This window comes from Loxodonta africana, chromosome 27, assembly GCF_030014295.1.
Source record: "Loxodonta africana isolate mLoxAfr1 chromosome 27, mLoxAfr1.hap2, whole genome shotgun sequence".
Classification (NCBI taxonomy): domain Eukaryota; kingdom Metazoa; phylum Chordata; class Mammalia; order Proboscidea; family Elephantidae; genus Loxodonta; species Loxodonta africana.
Genome location: NC_087368.1, coordinates 38,857,347 through 38,875,115, shown reverse-complemented (window position 1 = coordinate 38,875,115; position 17,769 = coordinate 38,857,347). Strand labels below are relative to the sequence as shown.

At 42.6% G+C, this 17,769-nt stretch overlaps 1 protein-coding gene across 3 annotated transcripts in view; it reads right to left on the bottom strand.

Annotated features, from left to right (window-relative positions):
• Nucleotides 1-3,321: 3,321 nt before the first annotated feature.
• The window catches only part of MYRIP (myosin VIIA and Rab interacting protein), a 296,021-nt gene continuing 281,573 nt past the window's right edge, over nucleotides 3,322-17,769 (bottom strand). For all 3 annotated transcript variants that reach the window (XM_003415694.4, XM_010595490.3, XM_010595491.3), the window contains 5 exons: nucleotides 14,191-14,352; nucleotides 9,981-10,085; nucleotides 9,807-9,867; nucleotides 6,895-7,013; nucleotides 3,322-3,602 (listed from right to left, as the gene is read on the bottom strand). In XM_003415694.4, coding sequence (XP_003415742.2) covers nucleotides 3,570-3,602; nucleotides 6,895-7,013; nucleotides 9,807-9,867; nucleotides 9,981-10,085; nucleotides 14,191-14,352 — 480 coding nt within the window. In that variant the 3' untranslated portion in view covers nucleotides 3,322-3,569. The remainder of the gene's footprint in view (nucleotides 3,603-6,894; nucleotides 7,014-9,806; nucleotides 9,868-9,980; nucleotides 10,086-14,190; nucleotides 14,353-17,769) is intronic.

Sequence of the window (17,769 nt, the reverse complement as noted above, 5' to 3'; positions counted from 1 at the left end):
ACAGGTGGGTGGGTTCTGCAGATGGGCCATGGGCACCTGATGCTTTTGGCTATAAGGACTGGGAGGTACCAGTTATTCTTAGACCCCTGTCACGGGTGGCTGGGTGGCCTGAGTGGTGCCACTAGCCCTTAGGCCCCTGATGTGGGTAGGTGAGGACCCTGTTTAATAGGCAAAGCGGTGTCAAACATCAAACACCCACCTCTTCACCGCACAGCTGAAACAGTTGCAGTCTGCCAACGAGGGCCTATTGTCCTGAAATAGGCCCACATAGGTGCATGCATGGGGGGAAGGATATTTAAAGTCCATGGACCATTTACGCCTGCACAGGGGCCACTTCTGTCCGGAGCTCCCCAGGTTAGTAGAACTGGCAAATTATCTGTTCCCCCAATTGTGAATTTGTTCCTTTTCCAAGGCCGGGAGAATGGCTCCCGGCGCTCAACAGGGCCTATCTCAGGCCCAGGGAAATCAACAGCCTCTGAAGCCGGCTTTGGGGTGGGGGGCATGGTACAATATATGCAAGTACTTAGTTTTTGCCAAGAGCATCGTTCTCTGGTTCTGGAGGTGTGAGTAGGCTGTGTGGCTGACTGCTTCTCCCTGTAGAAATTGCGGTTGAACGCTACTAGCAGCCTGCCACACTCGCTCCCAGGAATGGTACTTGAGGGATCCCGGCAATTCAGGTCCAGCAACTCCTCTCCACTTCTGAACTGTCTCTCCCTCCCCCTGATGCTCAGTCTGTTTTCTAACTTTGCCTTTGATGTTCAGGGCTCCTAGCTTGTCATAAATATGTTTCACTTGTTTTTGGGGGGTCTTTGTTGTAAGAGGGATCACTGGAAGCATCTGGCTATTCCACCATCTTGGCCCCACCTCCCATACAGTTTACTTGACTGTAATCTTTATGGGAGTGATTGCCAGGTCTTTCCCCGATGAAGCCATTGGGTGGGTTCAAACCACCAAACTTTTGGTTAGCATCAGAATGCTGAACTGTTTGTGTCACCAGGGCTCTGCTGAGTGGAGGTCCCACCCACTGATGTTGAGTTGATTCCGACTTGTAGTGACCCTACAGGACAGAGTAGAACTGCCCATAGGGTTTCCATGCCGGTAAATCTTCACGGAAGCAGACTACCACATCTTTCTACTGCAGAGCAATTGGTGGGTTTGAATCACCAACCTTTTGATTAGCAGCCAAATGCTTTAATCACTGTGCCACCAGAGCTCCATGGAGTGGAGGTAATCACTGGGAAATTCTGGGTTTCGGGAGCAATGCAGTGGAGTGGTGAGGGGTGTGACCGGAAGGAATGTGAGTGGTGGACGTAGCGGTGGCTTTGAGTCTGGGCCCTCCAGTTACTAGCCCTGTGACCTCCTTCTCTATCCCCTCCTCACTCTCAGTCTTCTCTAGGCAAAAACTCACATACCCACACACCATATTTTCATAAATGATTTTTACTTCTTTATCTTTTCTCTTGACAGTAATTCTTGGCAATGTGCATTAATATCAAGGCAAGCATAACTTTCAGAAGTCATCAAAGATATGGTTCTATTGTCTTCATTTTCTTAAACCATTAAAATATTTTCATTTATAAAAATTAATCTAAATATAAATATTGACACTAAAGATCAAAATCACTTGATGACAAAATAATTCCTCTGGAGCTATAACATATGCTTATCGTTTTTAATAGTACATTAAATCTTTGCACTTATTTGGCACAAGGAAACCTTTATAAAAATTCAAATGCCACAGAGCAGGCTTTTTTTTTTCGCAAGGCTTACACAGTACACATTTTTGTCAAAGAAAATGAATATTTTAACACTGTAACACAACAATAGTTGCTTTTCATGCCTCTTAAAACGTTCTATTTGGAACTCAGAACTTTTTTTGTTGTGTTTTTTAAAAATTTGTTTTTATTTTGCTTTGAATTACACCAACAGAAAAAAAGTCAAAGATTTACTTGATTTCAAATGAGTCACTTCTGTTGGATAACACACACACAGCATAAGCAGGGAGTATTATTGGAAGACAGGTAGTCCCCATCAGGAGTGGATCATAACACACCTGTTTTGGCAGCAACTCAAGTCTGGAAATGTGCGTAGTAGGAAAAGAACACAGAGGTCAAAAACAACACCAGGCGATGCTTTGTGAGGCAATCCAGTTATAACTAGCTTAAAGGTGTGACTTTTGACAAATTAATCTCTCTGGTTCCCAGTTTCCATATCTGAAAATGGGGATACGTACTAAGTAGGGTTGCTATAAGGATTGAAATGAGAATGGTGCCTCCGCCAGCTCAAACACCCCGCAAAGGCAGTCACACCATTCCCCTTCCTCCCACCTTTGCCTTCCTTCCTCAAATCCAGGAAATCTCACAGCAAGTATGAAAAAATGTTGCTAATGCCCAATGAAGTTGGCAAAATTCCAGTTTCATTTGCTTTTATAAACACACTCTAAATAGTCATGCATTTGAAACAGACCACAGAGTTCATGTCAACTCTTGTGTCCATTACATTCATAGTTTGTCCTCACTTTGTTCACACCTGTAAGTTTTCTAAGGCTATTCCGTAGACATTGTTATTTTTAATGGCATTTGCTACTTTGCTGAGTATTTCTTGGGAAATAAATTTTGGAGGACAAATATTTTCTTATGTGGTTACCTTCTGCAATAACCCACTCACCTAGACCTAACAGATATAAACGTTGCTAAATGGCAGGATGCTGTTTTTGGACTATGTCCTAAAGGTGAACCAATGGCAGCCTTTCTCAAGCTCCTTTCCCCTTTAGGATGGGGATACTCTCAGGAACTCCCTGGAAAAACCTTAATTTCTCAACGAGCTATTGTTTCAGATAGACCTGAGGTCAGGGGAGAGGACATGGTAGATTTTAGGCATGGCATGGTGAAGTCATGGTTCTCCATTCTGTGGGTTGTGACTGCAAAACAATGGAAATGGCTGGTAGTGTGGTGGGCTAGGGGGTTAGCAGGAAGGAGGTGGCTGGAGACAGACCTGCATCCTTGATTGTTGAGGACTTTCCAAATTAGACTGTCCCTAGTCTTGCTACTAGTCTTGCTACAGGGTTTTTTTTTTTTTTTTTTAAATAAGTATTTGCAAGACAATGATGCTCATGAGTGATTAGCAAACACTGATGAATGAAAGGATAGTCCTCATCTCCCCCTAGCCCTCAACAATTTCTTTTGGACAAATTGTTGACATGTAATTCTAGTTGAATCAAAGGGATTAGAAAAAAAAATAAAAGATCTTAAAGACAACACACAATGGCAAAGCGAACAGGCAAAAAGATGCATCTTTCAAATATGGAGCTCTGTTGGAAGCCAGCGTCTTGGTTTTCTGTCTTGGATTCCCCTGGGAGCCCTAAGGCAGAGAGCGGGCAACACTGAAATTTTGAAGTCTGGGCTGCCTTCCGGGTGAGGTATCAGGACAGCCCTGTGCAAAGGTGCACTGTGGCTTCCCCAGGCCCTCTCCTCAGGTGGAAATCCATACAGTATTCCATGGCTGTTGGGTCAAGGCACTGTCGTGTACGGCTGGAGGCAGTGGGTCACTGGCAGTGGAGTTCCATGGCATTAATACATCGCAGCAGACTCCAGAGTAGGCTCCTGAGGGGACAGACGGAGCATGCTGTGTCAGCCACTTGGCAAAGGCAAGACTGGGCAGTTACAATGTTTACTGCTTTTTATATCATAAAAGCAGTGTGTGCTCACTGACCATTTATATATTTCACAACACTTAAAAGTGATGTCTTTTTTACATATATTTCTTAATTCTTCTGAAATTTGTTTTGGTATATGGCATAAGGTATTTGATTCCCTTCTACCAGTAGGCCAATTTTCCCAGTATTTTTTTTTAATAATATGTAATACACTAATGTGTAATGCTTTACAAAAAATTCATGACATGTTCTCATATCTGCTTGTATCTATTTCTGTGCCTTCTTTTGTAATCCATTAATCCATCAATTTCTTTACAGCATTTACCTTATTTTAAAATAGATCAGGAAAATAATTTTGCAAAATGCTTTTATCTATTTTTTCCTATTTATTCTTATATGAACTTCAGTTCAACAGAAAATTCCATGGAGATTTTGATGAGAATTGGATTAAACTATAAATTAATTTGGAAAGAAATCATTTATTCATGTGATTTGTTAATCAATATTACAGCCTTGGAAACCCTATGAGGCAGTTCTACTCTGTTCTGTAAGGTTGCTATGAGTTGGAATTGAAGTTACAGAAATGAGTTTGGTTTTTCTGGTTATCCCAGTATCAAGGGTATCGTTGCATTCTTATAAAATCTACCTGATAACTTATTATTTAATGTTCTGCTAAGTTTAATTTGCTCATATTTTATTTAGTACGTTCTATCTCTCTGAACAACGGGTGTGGTTTGTATGTGTTGTGGTTTGGGTGTGTCTGCTCGTGCCTGTGTGTGTGAGTGGGCTCGGGGTCACACCAGGTTTTGGTGGCTGGGATTACAATAGCTTCACAACATGAATTTTCAGTTTTCAATTTTTTTACGTCTGGAAAATTTTCTGTGGAATGAGAATTAACTGTTCCTTAAAATCAGCAAAACCATCTGGTCCACCAGAATCTTTTTTTGTTTCTCTAATAAAATTTGCAGTTTCTTATTTCTAAGTCTATTTTTAATAATATTCTTATTTGCTCATAATTTTTATTAGAATTAATATTTTAAAATTTATTAGCATAGTCATACATCATATTATATATAAATAAATATTTTTGTATCTTTATTATAATCTCTTATTTTTATTTTTCTTGATTTGATTTATAAGGAAATTTTGATTTTATTTTTTTCCAAATAAATAACCTTGTATTTATTATCATTTATATAGTCTTTCTGTTTTTAATTGGTTTTTGCATGTATCTTTAATGTCTTGAATTCAATGCGTAGTTCATTTGCTTTTCTTCTTCCCTGTTTAATACAAAAAGAAATGTAATACTATGAATTTGACTCAGTATAGTTTTATGTGTATCCCATTTGTTTTCTTACATATAATGTTCTCATTTTCTAAGTATTCTGTGGATTCGCTTTTCTCTTGGCAACGTGAGTGTAGAATGTGTAAATCCACAGACTGCTCAGAAAATGAAAATACCACATACATCAAAACCAATGGGATGTGATATTTAAATTTAAAATTAAGTAAAATTTAGAAATCATTTCTTTCAACCCAGTAGCCACATTTCAAGTGTTAAATAGCCACACATAGCTAGCGGCCACCATTCTCGGAATTGTGGATACAGAACATTTCCGTCACTGCAGAAAGTTCTATTGAACATTGCTGTTCTAGATTATTTTTGGTATTTTGCTCAAAGAGGGTAGTTTTTTGGAATTTGAGGTTTTCTTTGTGAGCTGGCATGAAATCAATTTTTATAAAAGATCCATTGATGCTTGTAAGAAGGTCAACCTTCTGCAAAGTATAAATTAGATAAACATTTCAATGAATGTTTAATAACCACACTATTCAAATTCTCTAATTGGTATTATTTCTGGTCTCCTTGGGCTGACAAAGGCTGACAAGGGAGTTTTAAAGTAACCTACCATGGCATGGTGGTATAGTGGTTAAGAGCTACAGCTGCCAGCTAAAACGGCAGTTCGAATCTACCAGGTGCTCCCTGGAAACTCTATGGGGTGGTTCTACTTTGTCCCATAGGGTCACTATGAGTTGGAATTGACTCGATGGCAAAGGGGTTTGGTTTTGGTTTGCCATGGCATGATAACAACTGTGTTGCTCTATTGTTTGCCAAATCAAGAAAAGCTCATGACTTACTATCTTCATTTCGTCAGCATTACAACATCCCCTTTCCCTGTGTTCACTCAATGCCTCTTGTTTTGCATTCAATTTTTTTTGAAAATAATATTTTTTTCTACCTTCTCTTTTTTGTTTGTATTTTTTAAATAAATACTGTCCATTCTTTCATTTTTAACCTTTCTGTATTACTTAAAGGTAATTTATCTTTAACTCTCTGTTTATAACAGATTCCTTCCCTGGCCCTAGTGGTCTGCATTTTTAGTTTGATAATGCCTCTTTTCAGCTCTCTGAAGTAATGGCCAGGAGCAAGATAATTAGATTTTGAAAGGCCAGGGGTAATGGTTTACTAACGAAGGAGAAGTTGTCAAAAAGATATGTAAACCTGCTGCCACCAAGTCGATTTGGACTCATAGTGACACTAAAGGACAAAGTAGAACTGCCCCATAGATTTTCGAGCACCTGGTGGATTTGAACTGCTGACCTTTTGGTTAGTAGCCATAGCACTTCACCACTGCACCACCAGGGTTTCCGAAAGAGATGTAGTAATCTGTAACTCAACAGTGCATGCCCACCTTTATCTAGTGCTTCTGTGTATTTTTTAAATAAATACTGTCCATTCTTTCATTTTTAACCTTTCTGTGTTACTTAAAGGTAATTTATCTTTAACAACAGGGGGTGAGGGTGGGGAAGAAGGAATGAGTGATGCACAGAAGGCAACAGAATACATTTACCCGTGCTTAGAACTTGTCACTACAGACATGGGCTGCTCTTAGCGTAACCCGTATCACTAAGATCACCACTTCCTAGGTAAGCAGCATCAAGCATTTGCCAATCTTCTGTAGCGTATGTTGGTGTTTCAGCAAACAGTCCATTAGCCCTCTCTCTATGATCTCCAGAAACCCAGTGCCGTCGAGTCGATTTGGACTCATAGTGACTCTATAGGACAGAGTAGAACTGCCCCATAGGGTTTCCATGGAGCACCTGGAGGATTCAAACTGCCCACCCTTTGGTTAGCAGCCGTAGCACTTAACCACTACACCACCAGGGTTTCCTGAAGGGCTACCAAATGGAGGTACAACCAACAGTGACAGTGAGGTCATTAAGACAGAGATGACACTTACCATCAAATCCTTGGAGGTGCTTTTCCTTTCTTTAGTCCTGTTTGTTGAGGAGCTTTGGAGAATGAAGTTGTGGTTAAATGTTTTAATGGTGGTCATTGAAGATGCCTCATTTTTTTCAGCTAAAAGGAAAGAAATGGCAATGAGTGTTACCCAGAAGCTAGGCTGATTATTGAGGATAAAAGACTAGGCGGGAAAATTGCCTAGAGTTTTGTGCTAGATTTGGCATCTCATTCCTGTGCGTAGGTCTGACTGTTGAACATTTTTATTCTGTATTTATTTTTACGATGGACCAAATAAGTCAAGGCATTGTTGGCGGCTTTCTGGGAAAAGGGTAGCTCAGAGATCATCCAAGACAGTCCATTACACCTTATTCGCAATCCTGATGTGTGAAAGGCCCTAAAAACTGCCAATTTTCATAACTTCGGAGCCAAACGTCATCTGATGGCAAAACTTGACCTGAACCGTCATGTGGCTTTTTAAAGTCTGTGCGCGAGTGAGTGTGAACACTGCTGTCCTTTGCTGCAGGGATATTAACATGTTGATTATCAGATCCTACCTGCTATGGGCTGAATTGCTTCCCCCCAAAATATGTGTTGGAGCCCTAACCCCTACACCTGTTATGTTAATGACCCCGTATCAGCGCAGGGTGCGTCTGAAGCCACTAGCTTCTGAGATATAAAAGAAGCAGATTAGGCACGGAAGCAGGCAAGCACAAATGGGAAGATAGGTGCCAACTGGAGATCTCTAAGGAACTCTGAGAAGAATGCTAGGGAGGCTGAAAAACCACTTCCCCCAAGCAGAGAGCCTTCTCCTAAAGCTGGAGCCCTCAATTCAGATCTCTAGCCTCCTAAACTGTGAGGAAATAAATTTCTGTTTGTTAAAGCCACCAACCATCCCTGGAGCAGCTCGGAGATCAGCAGGACTGTTGGAAGCACAGGAAGCAGGGCTCTCTCAGTTTCAAAGGGCAGGGCCATGGTCTCTGGGATCTCAAAGGGTGGGGCAGACACTTCCTAGGAACCGACTTGGCTCCAGAGTGTGGGGCTGCAGTTAGGGTGTGCCAAGGGCATGGGGCTGCAGTTAGGGTGTGCCAAGGGCATGGGGCTGCTGCCCAAAGTTGAAGAGATGGGGCTGCCACGTCCAAGCGGCAGAAGAATAGGGCCTGCCGGGGCCAAGGGGGTGGGGTCGCCACTCAGATGGACTGGGAGAACGGGGCCACCTAAAGCCAAGGGAGCACAGTTGCCATCCCAGAGGGCTTGGAAGGTAGAGCTGAAGACCAGAGCCAAGGGGCCTCCACCCAAAATCCAGACAGCATGGCCAACTCCCGGAGTCTGGAGGGCAGGGCTGTTGCCCAGGTAGTCTCAGAGAACAGAGGATTGTTTTCAAACCTTGAGAGCTAATGTAAATTGTTCTGCTGAGTTTTGGACTTGCTTGGTGCCTGTTATCCCTTCTTTCGCTCCAATTTCTCCCATTTGTAATGGAAATGTCTACTGTGTGTCTGTTCCATCATTATACTCTGGAAACAGATAACTTGTAATCTAGATTTCACAGGCTCATAGGTGAAAAGGAATTCTATCCCAGGATAGAATATGCCTGAAGTCTCACTCATATTTGGTTTAAATGATTCAGAAGATGAGATTTTGGACTTGGAGTTGATTTAGGACTTTTGGGATGATGTGATGGGGTGAATGTGCTTTCAATGTGGCTAGGACATGAATTTTGGGGGGCCAAAGGGTAGAATGTTATGGGTAGAATTGTATCCCCCAAAATATGTGTTGTAAATCCTAACTTCTATGCCTGTGGTTATAACCCCATTTGGGAATGGGTTGTCTTTTTTACGTATTGAGGCAGGATTAGTGTAGGGTGTGCTTTGAGTCAATTTCTTTTGAGATATAAAAGTGATTAAACAAGCAATCAGAGATGAAGTAAGACAGATGGCCAAAGCTACATGGAGATCTCCAAGGAACCAGGAAGCAGAAGCTGAAGAGACAAGGACCTTCCTTCAGAGCTGACAGGGAAAGTGTTCCCCTTAAGCCAGTGTTCTGGACTCAGACTTCTAGCCTCCTAAACTGTGCGAAGATAAATTTCTGTTTGTTCAAGCCACCCACTTGTGGTATTTCTGTTATAGCAGCACTAGGTAACTAAGATAGGAGGCTTTCAAGGAATGGCAGAACCAAGACTCAAATTCCCATCTTCTGACTCTTTATTACACAAATTTGTAAATCTAGATTTCTAGTTTGGCATCACCGTATGTGGCTTCTGAATCCAGGGGAACTGTTGAAAAATGTCCAGCAGATAAGAGTTACATGACTGGTATTGTTGGATTCCCTTCCAGGTTGGACACTGGCAGATGCTTTTGCTGCCCTGCCCACATGTGCCCTGATAGTCACCATTCCAGCACACGCTGCCAGTAGCCTACTACAAGCCCTGCTACTCTCTGTTCCAAGTTTCTCTTGGCCTATGCATGGGACAGGTCAGAAGTACCAGGGAGTCAATGCCCCTGGGATTAAGCCTTGGCCAATGATGGACAGGAGTTGGATAAATACCCCAGCTTCTTACCCTTTGGGCAGGAACTCTGAGGTCCAGTCAACACATTCACTCAGAGGTTCCCCAGCAGGATTTAGCCTTGGTTGCCCACGGAAGTAATCTATTAATTAAAGAACCCTGTATTGACTTAATTTCCTTCCCTGAATCATTTCTCTCCTTCCCTATCAGTGTGTTCTGGAATCACCTCCTGAATAAACTATTCACATTCACATCTTTGTCCCAGGATCTACTTCTGGGAACCCAAATCAAGATAGACTACCCACGATAGCAACTCGGGGTGAAACCTTCCCATGTGATCAGACTCAGACCTTTGGGTTACTCAAAGTAAATGAATTCTTTGGTGGCTTTTGATTTTCATTTAAACATACCTTTCACTGGTGGAGCAGGCAGTTTCCTCCTCTGCTGCCTTGATGTGTCTATGGTTTGTACCTACAAATAGAACACAGTCGTCAATACCCCTTCACAAAGCCAAAAGATATTTTACCTTCTGGACTTTCCAGGTTGCTTAGTATACCAACAGTGGGAGCGAGGGACAAACGCACCTGGTTCCTTTGCTTCTGATCCCGTTTTCTTATGAGGTGCACACATGGTGCTATGTTTAATCCTGCAATGGTCAGGGCTGAAATCCGGCTCTCGATATCAGAAATCTTAATGAAGCAGAAAGTTAGGATTGGTGGGAAGAAAGTACAGAAGGGGAGAATCTTCATTAAATGTGTTATGAATCTATACAGAACAAATGCTTTGATATATGCTCACTCCATCCATCCATCCATCCATCCATCCATCCATCCATCCATCCATCCATCCATCCATCCACCCACCCACACACCCACCTTCTATCAGATACTTCTCTAGCTATTAAAATTGCTTCCAGGAAAGAACAATACATCTTCTATCAGGTACTTCTCTAGCTATTAAAATTGCTTCCAGGAAAGAATGTGGGCATCTAATACACACAGTTGTAAATGACTGATGAAAGATTAGCCTGCAACCTTTCTCAGAGGCTGGTGCAATCCATTGGTCTATAAAATAAAATACTTCCTTTGTAAGTGTATAGTTTGTACAGAGCATGTTGACAACCCTGTCAGACTATACCTAGTGATAAATGAAAGCCTGGGGCACCATGGGAACTTATTTCCAGGTCGCCTGACTCAGCGTGGGGGTGAAAGGAGTGGTCAGGGGCAGCTTCCATAGGAAGCAACACTTGGATTGAGGTTTTTAGGGTGTCTTAGTTATCTAGTACTGTTATAACAGAAATACTGCATGTAATTGACTTTAACAAAGAGAAATTTACCCTCTCTCAGTCTAGGAGCCTAGAAGTCCAAATTCAGGGGGCCTGCTCCATGGGAAGGCTTTTTCTCTGTCAATTCAGGGAGGTCCTTGTCATCAATCTTCCCCTGGTCTAGGAGCTTCTGAGTGCAGGGGCCCAGGATTCAAAGGATGCACTCTGCTCCCAGTGGTTCTTTCTTGGTGGTGTGAGGTCCCTCTCCTCTCTGCCAGATTTTCTCTTTTATATCTCAAAAGATATTGACTCAAGATACAAACTAATCCTGTTTGAGTTCTGCCTCATTGACGAAATTGTCTCTAATCCTGCCTCATTAACATCACAGCCAAAACCCAAGCGTGTTGCCGTTGAGTCGATTCTGACTCATAGCAACCTTCTAGGACAGAGTAGAGCTGCCCCATAGGGTTTCCAAGGAGTGCCTGGTGGAATCGAACTGCTGACCTTTTGGTTAGTAGCTGAACTCTTGACCACTGCACCACCAGGGTTTCCAAATAACATCATAGAGGTTAGGATTTACAACACATGGGATAATCACATCAGATCACAAAATGGAAGACAAACACACAATACTGGAAATCATGGCCTAGCCAAGTTGATACATATTTTTCGGGGACACAATCCAATCCATGACACAGGGCAAATAGGATTTATAGGTGCTGCTCCCTTCTTCTGTGACTCCACTAATTCAAAACCACAGCACCAGGATTTAGGAGGGAGGTCTAGCAGCCCCCATTTCAAATCTATCGCTGCCATTAAGAGGTCAGTGGCCTCGGGAAACCCTCTCCCGTCTCCTGGCATCAGTTTCCTCATCTGTAACACAGGAAGGTCAGAGCAGAGCTCAGATTTCTTCCCAGCAGTCTGAAGGCAGATATAGAGAGCAAGAGCCTGCTCTGTGCCAGGAAAGAACCCTGTTCCCTCCTCTGTCTCTAGGGATGAGGAAGACACTGCTCTCAGAAGAGGGCCAAGCACAGAGCTAAGTGTTTTAAATATGCACACTCATTCGTGCCTCAAAATAACCCTATGAAGTAGGTACCCTCCTCTTGGTTTTGCAGATGAGGAAACTGTGGCTCAGGGGGTTAGTAATACACCCTTCTTACATCTCACATCTGTCCATCTGCGGCAGAGCTTGGCATTAACTCCAGTGCCCTTGCTCTTGCAATACTGCCACATCCTCAGAGGTCTGGACAGGGCATAGCATAAGGGACACTGGAAGGGGCAGGAAAAGGTTAGCACAGTTAAAGGGGAAAGGTGGGGTTCACAGCCATCCTCCTGAGATGGCAAACCTGAGTGTTGCTGGGCACCAAACATGTAACCTGAAGATGGGCCTAGCAGCCAATCTGTGTGTCCTCTCAACACCACCACTGGGGTCTACGTGCCTCCTCTATCCCTCCCTCAACTATATTGTGCTGCTTAGACAAGTTCTGCTGTTATTTACTGAGGGCTTCTTTGGACAAAGCCTACCGGGGTAGGTGCTATAGGGGATGCAGAGAGAAGGGAGTTGAAGGGTTATCAGATATGTGAGATGTCCCCCCACACTCCTCCTTAGAAACGGAAGGGGGTAATTGAAGGCCAAGTTGGTGGCATCTGGTGAAAGAACACAGGCTAAAGCTGCTTGGCAGCTGGCCCTCAGAAGGGGCCACTGTGCAGAGCCCCTGCCCCTTACTGGCCCCCAGATGCCTTCCTGTTCTTGACTCCTTGAGTTTCACATTGAGAGTTGCATTCCTTTAGTTTATCGACCAATGAATTGCACAAGCCTCTGAGAAAGGTTGCAGGCTGAGCTTCCATCAGTCATTTGCAACTGTGTGGATTAGCTGCCCATGTTCTTTCCTGGAAGAAAGTTTAATGGCAGGCCTTGCTCAGAGGGCCCTGGGAGACAGGCCAATGGAAAGCAAGCTGCTGACCTTCTGATTTCACTGACTGACAGGCCCTGGAATAAGAAGGGGTTAATATTTCAAAGTTCTCGCCCATAGGGCAAAGGACAAAAAAAGAGGAAAGTAAACTACAGGGGGCTGATGTTGCCCATATTTTTTGCCAATATGTGCAATTTTGCCCCACCTCATTCCTAAGACTACATGTTCAATGGCCTGTACACTTGCTGGAAGGGGATGGCTGACTTGGCTGAGTTTGGGAGCCAAAGCAAAGAGATCGAGTGAGTGTAGGACTCTATGTCTGTAAGATAAAGACTAAGTGTTCAGAAGAATAGCTTTTCCTACATGAAGAGTTAAGAGAGCCTGGAAAGCTCCTAAGAGACAACCCTGCATGATGCAGTGGACAGCATCCTTAGCGCTCTCCCCATGGGTCATCTTGCAATCTCCTTCAGCACTGGGCAATGGCATTCTGTCTGAAGGGTAAACTCCAAGTTCATAGTGCTCCTAGATCCTGGTTTCATCCAAGTCCACAATTCAGTGCATCTACCCTCCTCAGTGGGTAACTCCTACCATCCTGCAGGAAACTTCCTGTGAGATCTTTTGTGAGACTAAGCTTTGGATAAGAACAGGCAACAGGCAGTCTGAGCCTTCATTCTCTGGCAGGATCTGGCAGTATGGAGGTGGGTATTCATGTTGATAAAGGTCCCCCTGTTAAGGCAATCAGGAGCCCTAGTGGCACAGTGGTTAAGCATTCGGCTGCTAACCAAAAGATCAGCAGTTGGAATTCACCAGCTGCTCCTTGGAAACCCTATGGGGCAGTTCTCTGTCCTACAGGGTCACTATGAGTTGGAATCGACTCGACAGCAACAGGTTTGGTTGTCTAGTTTTAGGTGGAGGCAATCCACAAAGCTGAGAGACTGGGCTGACAATCTTCCATGCAAATCAAGATGTCTTAAGAAGGTGAGAGTTTGAGAACCAAAGGCTTAGCCTACAGTCAATTCTGAGCCAGAGAGTCAGACGCCAAGTGAAGATCCATAAAAACTGCAAACACGTGTCTTCACAAAATTATAGAGAATAATCAGTTCTGAAATAGCCAGACTTAAATCCTGCCTGCTCTTCATGTAAAATATTGACCTGAGAAATCTAGACTTCTAATTTCATCCACTCATTCACCTCATTTTTATTGAGTGCCAAACCTGTGTCAGGTATTGTGTTAGTCACAGCTAGAGAAATACAGTCCTGTTCTTGTGGAGCTTTCAGTCTATAGTAGGGAAAAGTGACATCAAAGAAGTCGTCAACAGTGTGGTAAGGGTTGGGGAAGGATGGTCTGGGGGCGGAACTGGGGACCTAGCTAGCAGGGAAACCTACCAAGGGGTCAGGGAGGAAAGTGACACAAGGCTTTAAGGGAAGTCTGATATCCTAGCAAGACTGTAATTTTGGGGAGAAGTGCATTGCATCTTAAAAAAGGGGAGGTTAGCTGGAATTCACCTGGAAGGACCATATCAATATAAATACATTTGAAGCAGTTCTTGTGGAAAATGGGGCTCCCTCTTCTTTTGCCCTGTGGGCCCCTATCTGAGCAGAGAGGAAGGTTCTCACCTGAACCTCAGCGTGGTGAACTTGGGCTGCAGCTGTGGCTACCTGGTCCTCCAGCTCTGCCAGTTCAGTCTCATCAGTGCCGCTGTGGATGGAGCGGACAGCATCCTCCAGCTCATTCAGCTGACCCTCTAGTCCATACACGGTACCTGCCGCCAGGTATACCTGCAGAGAAGAGTGCAGCCTTGGGATAGGTGTCTGTGGATCCAGGACTCGTGGGACCCCTTCAGGGGACCCTGGTAACTCAGGGGAGTGAGAGAGAACTGGCTCAACACTGGGAGAAAAAGATGAGGGTCACCCTTCCCTACTGATAAATTTTCTTTGCACTTAAACGGTAGTATGAGGTCTTGCCACCCGCTATCAATCACACCCTTATCTGCAAGGAAAAAAACCATAAAATAGTACAAAAGCCATGGTATCAGCTACGTAAATTGTGAGTTTTATTTATCCAGTGACTATAAAAATCACAATATCAAGACAGAAGAAACAAGGGGGAGAAAAAAAAAAAAGATGGGTTTTTTGCAATAAAAATTTCAGCTGGCATTTAGTAACTGAAAAAATTCAGAAAATATGAAAGAGGTGAAATTAAGTTAAAATAATTACTAATTTTGAGTGAATTATTTCTGATTAATTACCTTCTGCTTGACTCAAGTAAGAGAATTAAAATGAACTTGAAGTTTGTAGTGGAAACAGTGTGAGGTTAAGAGAAGCATGTCAAATCCATTTCTGTCACTTAGGCCATTTTATTTTGAGAGCTATTGAAAATCAGGCAGCAACTCAGATAAAGGGGGAATTTGAGATAAAGGAAAAGAAATATTTTGACATATAAGTTTGTAAGGTAATTCCCATGAAAGATGGCACACAAAGTAAAGTTAGTGGAATGATTCAGACTGAGGGATGCTGGACAAGGTGAATGGAACAAACGCTTCCTTGGTTTAATCGATAACGTGATAAAAACCCGACAACACAAGGAACAAGACATATCTAAAACAGGCAATTAACTTAAAGAGAAGTTCTTGAGGTTTAACCTATGTGTGTACAGTGGTAAACGTGTAATCGCAGCAATGCTGAGTTATCTGAATGAAATGCACGGCCAGGCCTTTAACAGTTCCTTCAACTAGAGTTAAAACCGTAACAGAGTTGAGGATGAGCCAAAGCTCATGCACCTAAGTGCTGCACGTCTTCTGCACTGAGCGACACTGAGCATCGGTGAGGAGTGAAAGGAACCCTGGGACACCCCTACTCTGTCCATCCCTTGGCACGGTGCATGTATCTGCATTAAAACTGGCAGTTTTGTGGCCTCCATGAACTACTACCTCCTCTACCATGAGACCAGAAGAAATGGATGGTGTCTGGCTGCCTTTACTGAACATTTTGATCAGGGAACCAGTAGCTGGATCTTGATCAAAAGGAGGAAAATTGAGGAACAGAACTTAAGATTTTTATTGGCAACTGACTTATTGGACGCAATGAGACTAGATGAGCCCCCAAATCTATTGTCTGGAAACAACTTTTAAACCTTGAAGTGAAACTATCCCATGACGTCATGTCTAAACTACAGTTTAGCTCAATAAATAACGTCTGCCTTGAGCACTGCACCCTTTTAAAGAATTAAATATATGAGATTAAAATCAGTATGGTCAGTGACAGTGAGAACAGTGACACAACGTGAAGAATGTAACCATTGTCAATGAACTGTACACGTAAAGACTATTGACTGGGTGTATGTTTTTTTGCGTATATTTTCACACACATACAAAATAAACACATCAATTTTACAAAACATTTCTAAGTGGAGCAAAGGCAGGTGCAGAAAGCTATATGGTCTGATGCAAATAAACCTGACTGTGGCTCACCAGGAACAATTAGTTGGGTGGTGGGAGCTTCCAGAGTGACTGACATGCTAGAAGTCACTTTAAACAATTCATCGATCGCACAGGGGCCTGGGGTCAAACCTTTGCTGGCAATGGCCATATTCCAGTTTGCCTTTTGTTTTGTATTTCTTTATTATATGCTGAGAATTACAGAAGTTCTGTTTCTAAAAATTTTCACAGTTATAGCCAGTTATTTGTTGTCTTCAAAATAAGAAACAGTTCTTTGTCATATGAAAGAAATGGTGAGCATTTCAAAGCTATTCAAGTAGAGAAATTATTCCCCCCCCAAAAAAAAAAATCTCTGAAGCTTTTGAAGTTGAAAAACTTCTCTTCAGGAAAGAAAAGCTGAGGTGGGAGGAAGAGCGATAAAGAGAGAGAAATAGAGAAAGGCAGTTTAGATATTACACTTCTCAGCCACACCAAAAAGGAAAAAAAAAAGGTAAAATTATTTTGATAATTTTAAATACAAACTTATAGTTTTTCATAATGAAACAAAATTTGGAATTACTATTTAAGTGAATTAAGTGCGTCAATGGTTAAACATAAATTGACATCATTTTGACCTTAGAATCTTGCTTTTATCAGAAACACGCAAAGTTCAGTATCATCACACCCTGATTGTATTAACCTAACAGCACCTTGCTGCTCACACCTTCAACAGGGTCATCTGCTAACGTTTCTTGCTTTTTTCTGCTAAGACAAAGCACTGTGAAATAGCTCCAAGCCCCCAGTGAGGCCAGAATGCTCATTTTACTTTGTGTTCCCTAAAAACCTACTTTCCTGGCAACAGAGGGAAGGGGAGGTTCAGTGGTTTGGCACCGACACTCGCTGAATAGGGAATATGGCCAAACAAATGGCGCCTAAAGGACTGGAGGAGGAGGGTGCTGGGTGGTGATGATGATGGTCAAGAGGGTATTTACTGAGCCAGGCCCTGAGCCAAGGGTCTTATGTGACTCATCTCATTGAAGGCTCATGGCAACCCTTGAGATAAGTACTATTAGCATCACTATGCTAAGGATAAGAACGTTATGACCTGGGCAAATTAAGTAACTGTCCCAGATTCCACAACTGGGAAGTGGTAGAGCCTGGATTTGGGCTCCCAGGGCTGATGCCAGATCCTTTTATCCACTCTGCCCTGTGATGTCATGATTCTTAACCTCAGCTGGAATGTATGATGTTTTACATTTCAAACTTTTAACTTAAAGGACTAGAATCGTTATAGATGCTCATGATATTGGCCCTGTCGTTGAGTTGAAATAACAAAAATTAACACGCTATTTAATGAAAATCTTAATCTCACCTTAAAAAAAGCGACCCATTTAAAAATGTTAACCTGGAATTGCTTGCTTAGTTAAGGTCCACTTTTGGAGAGACCTATGGTGATCATGTCTGAATAATTTGTGTCTTCTCCAGACTCTGGTCATCGATGACCATGATCCCATTGACTGGCTTCTGTTTCAACAAGTCTTTCTCAAAGTGGTTCAAGGAATAACAAGAGCTGTTTCCTTAAGAAAAGACTTTGTGGCCAAAAAGATTTCTTTACTATAGGTCTTCTTGGCACCTTTAATGTGTTAATAAGTATCTCAATTTTCCTAGAAACAGCAGACAGACATCCCAAACTTATTTGACCTTGGAGCATCTCGTTGAACTTGGGTTCCATGAAATGTACTTTAGGGGATGAAGGTTAGACAATAGCTGATAGTCTTTC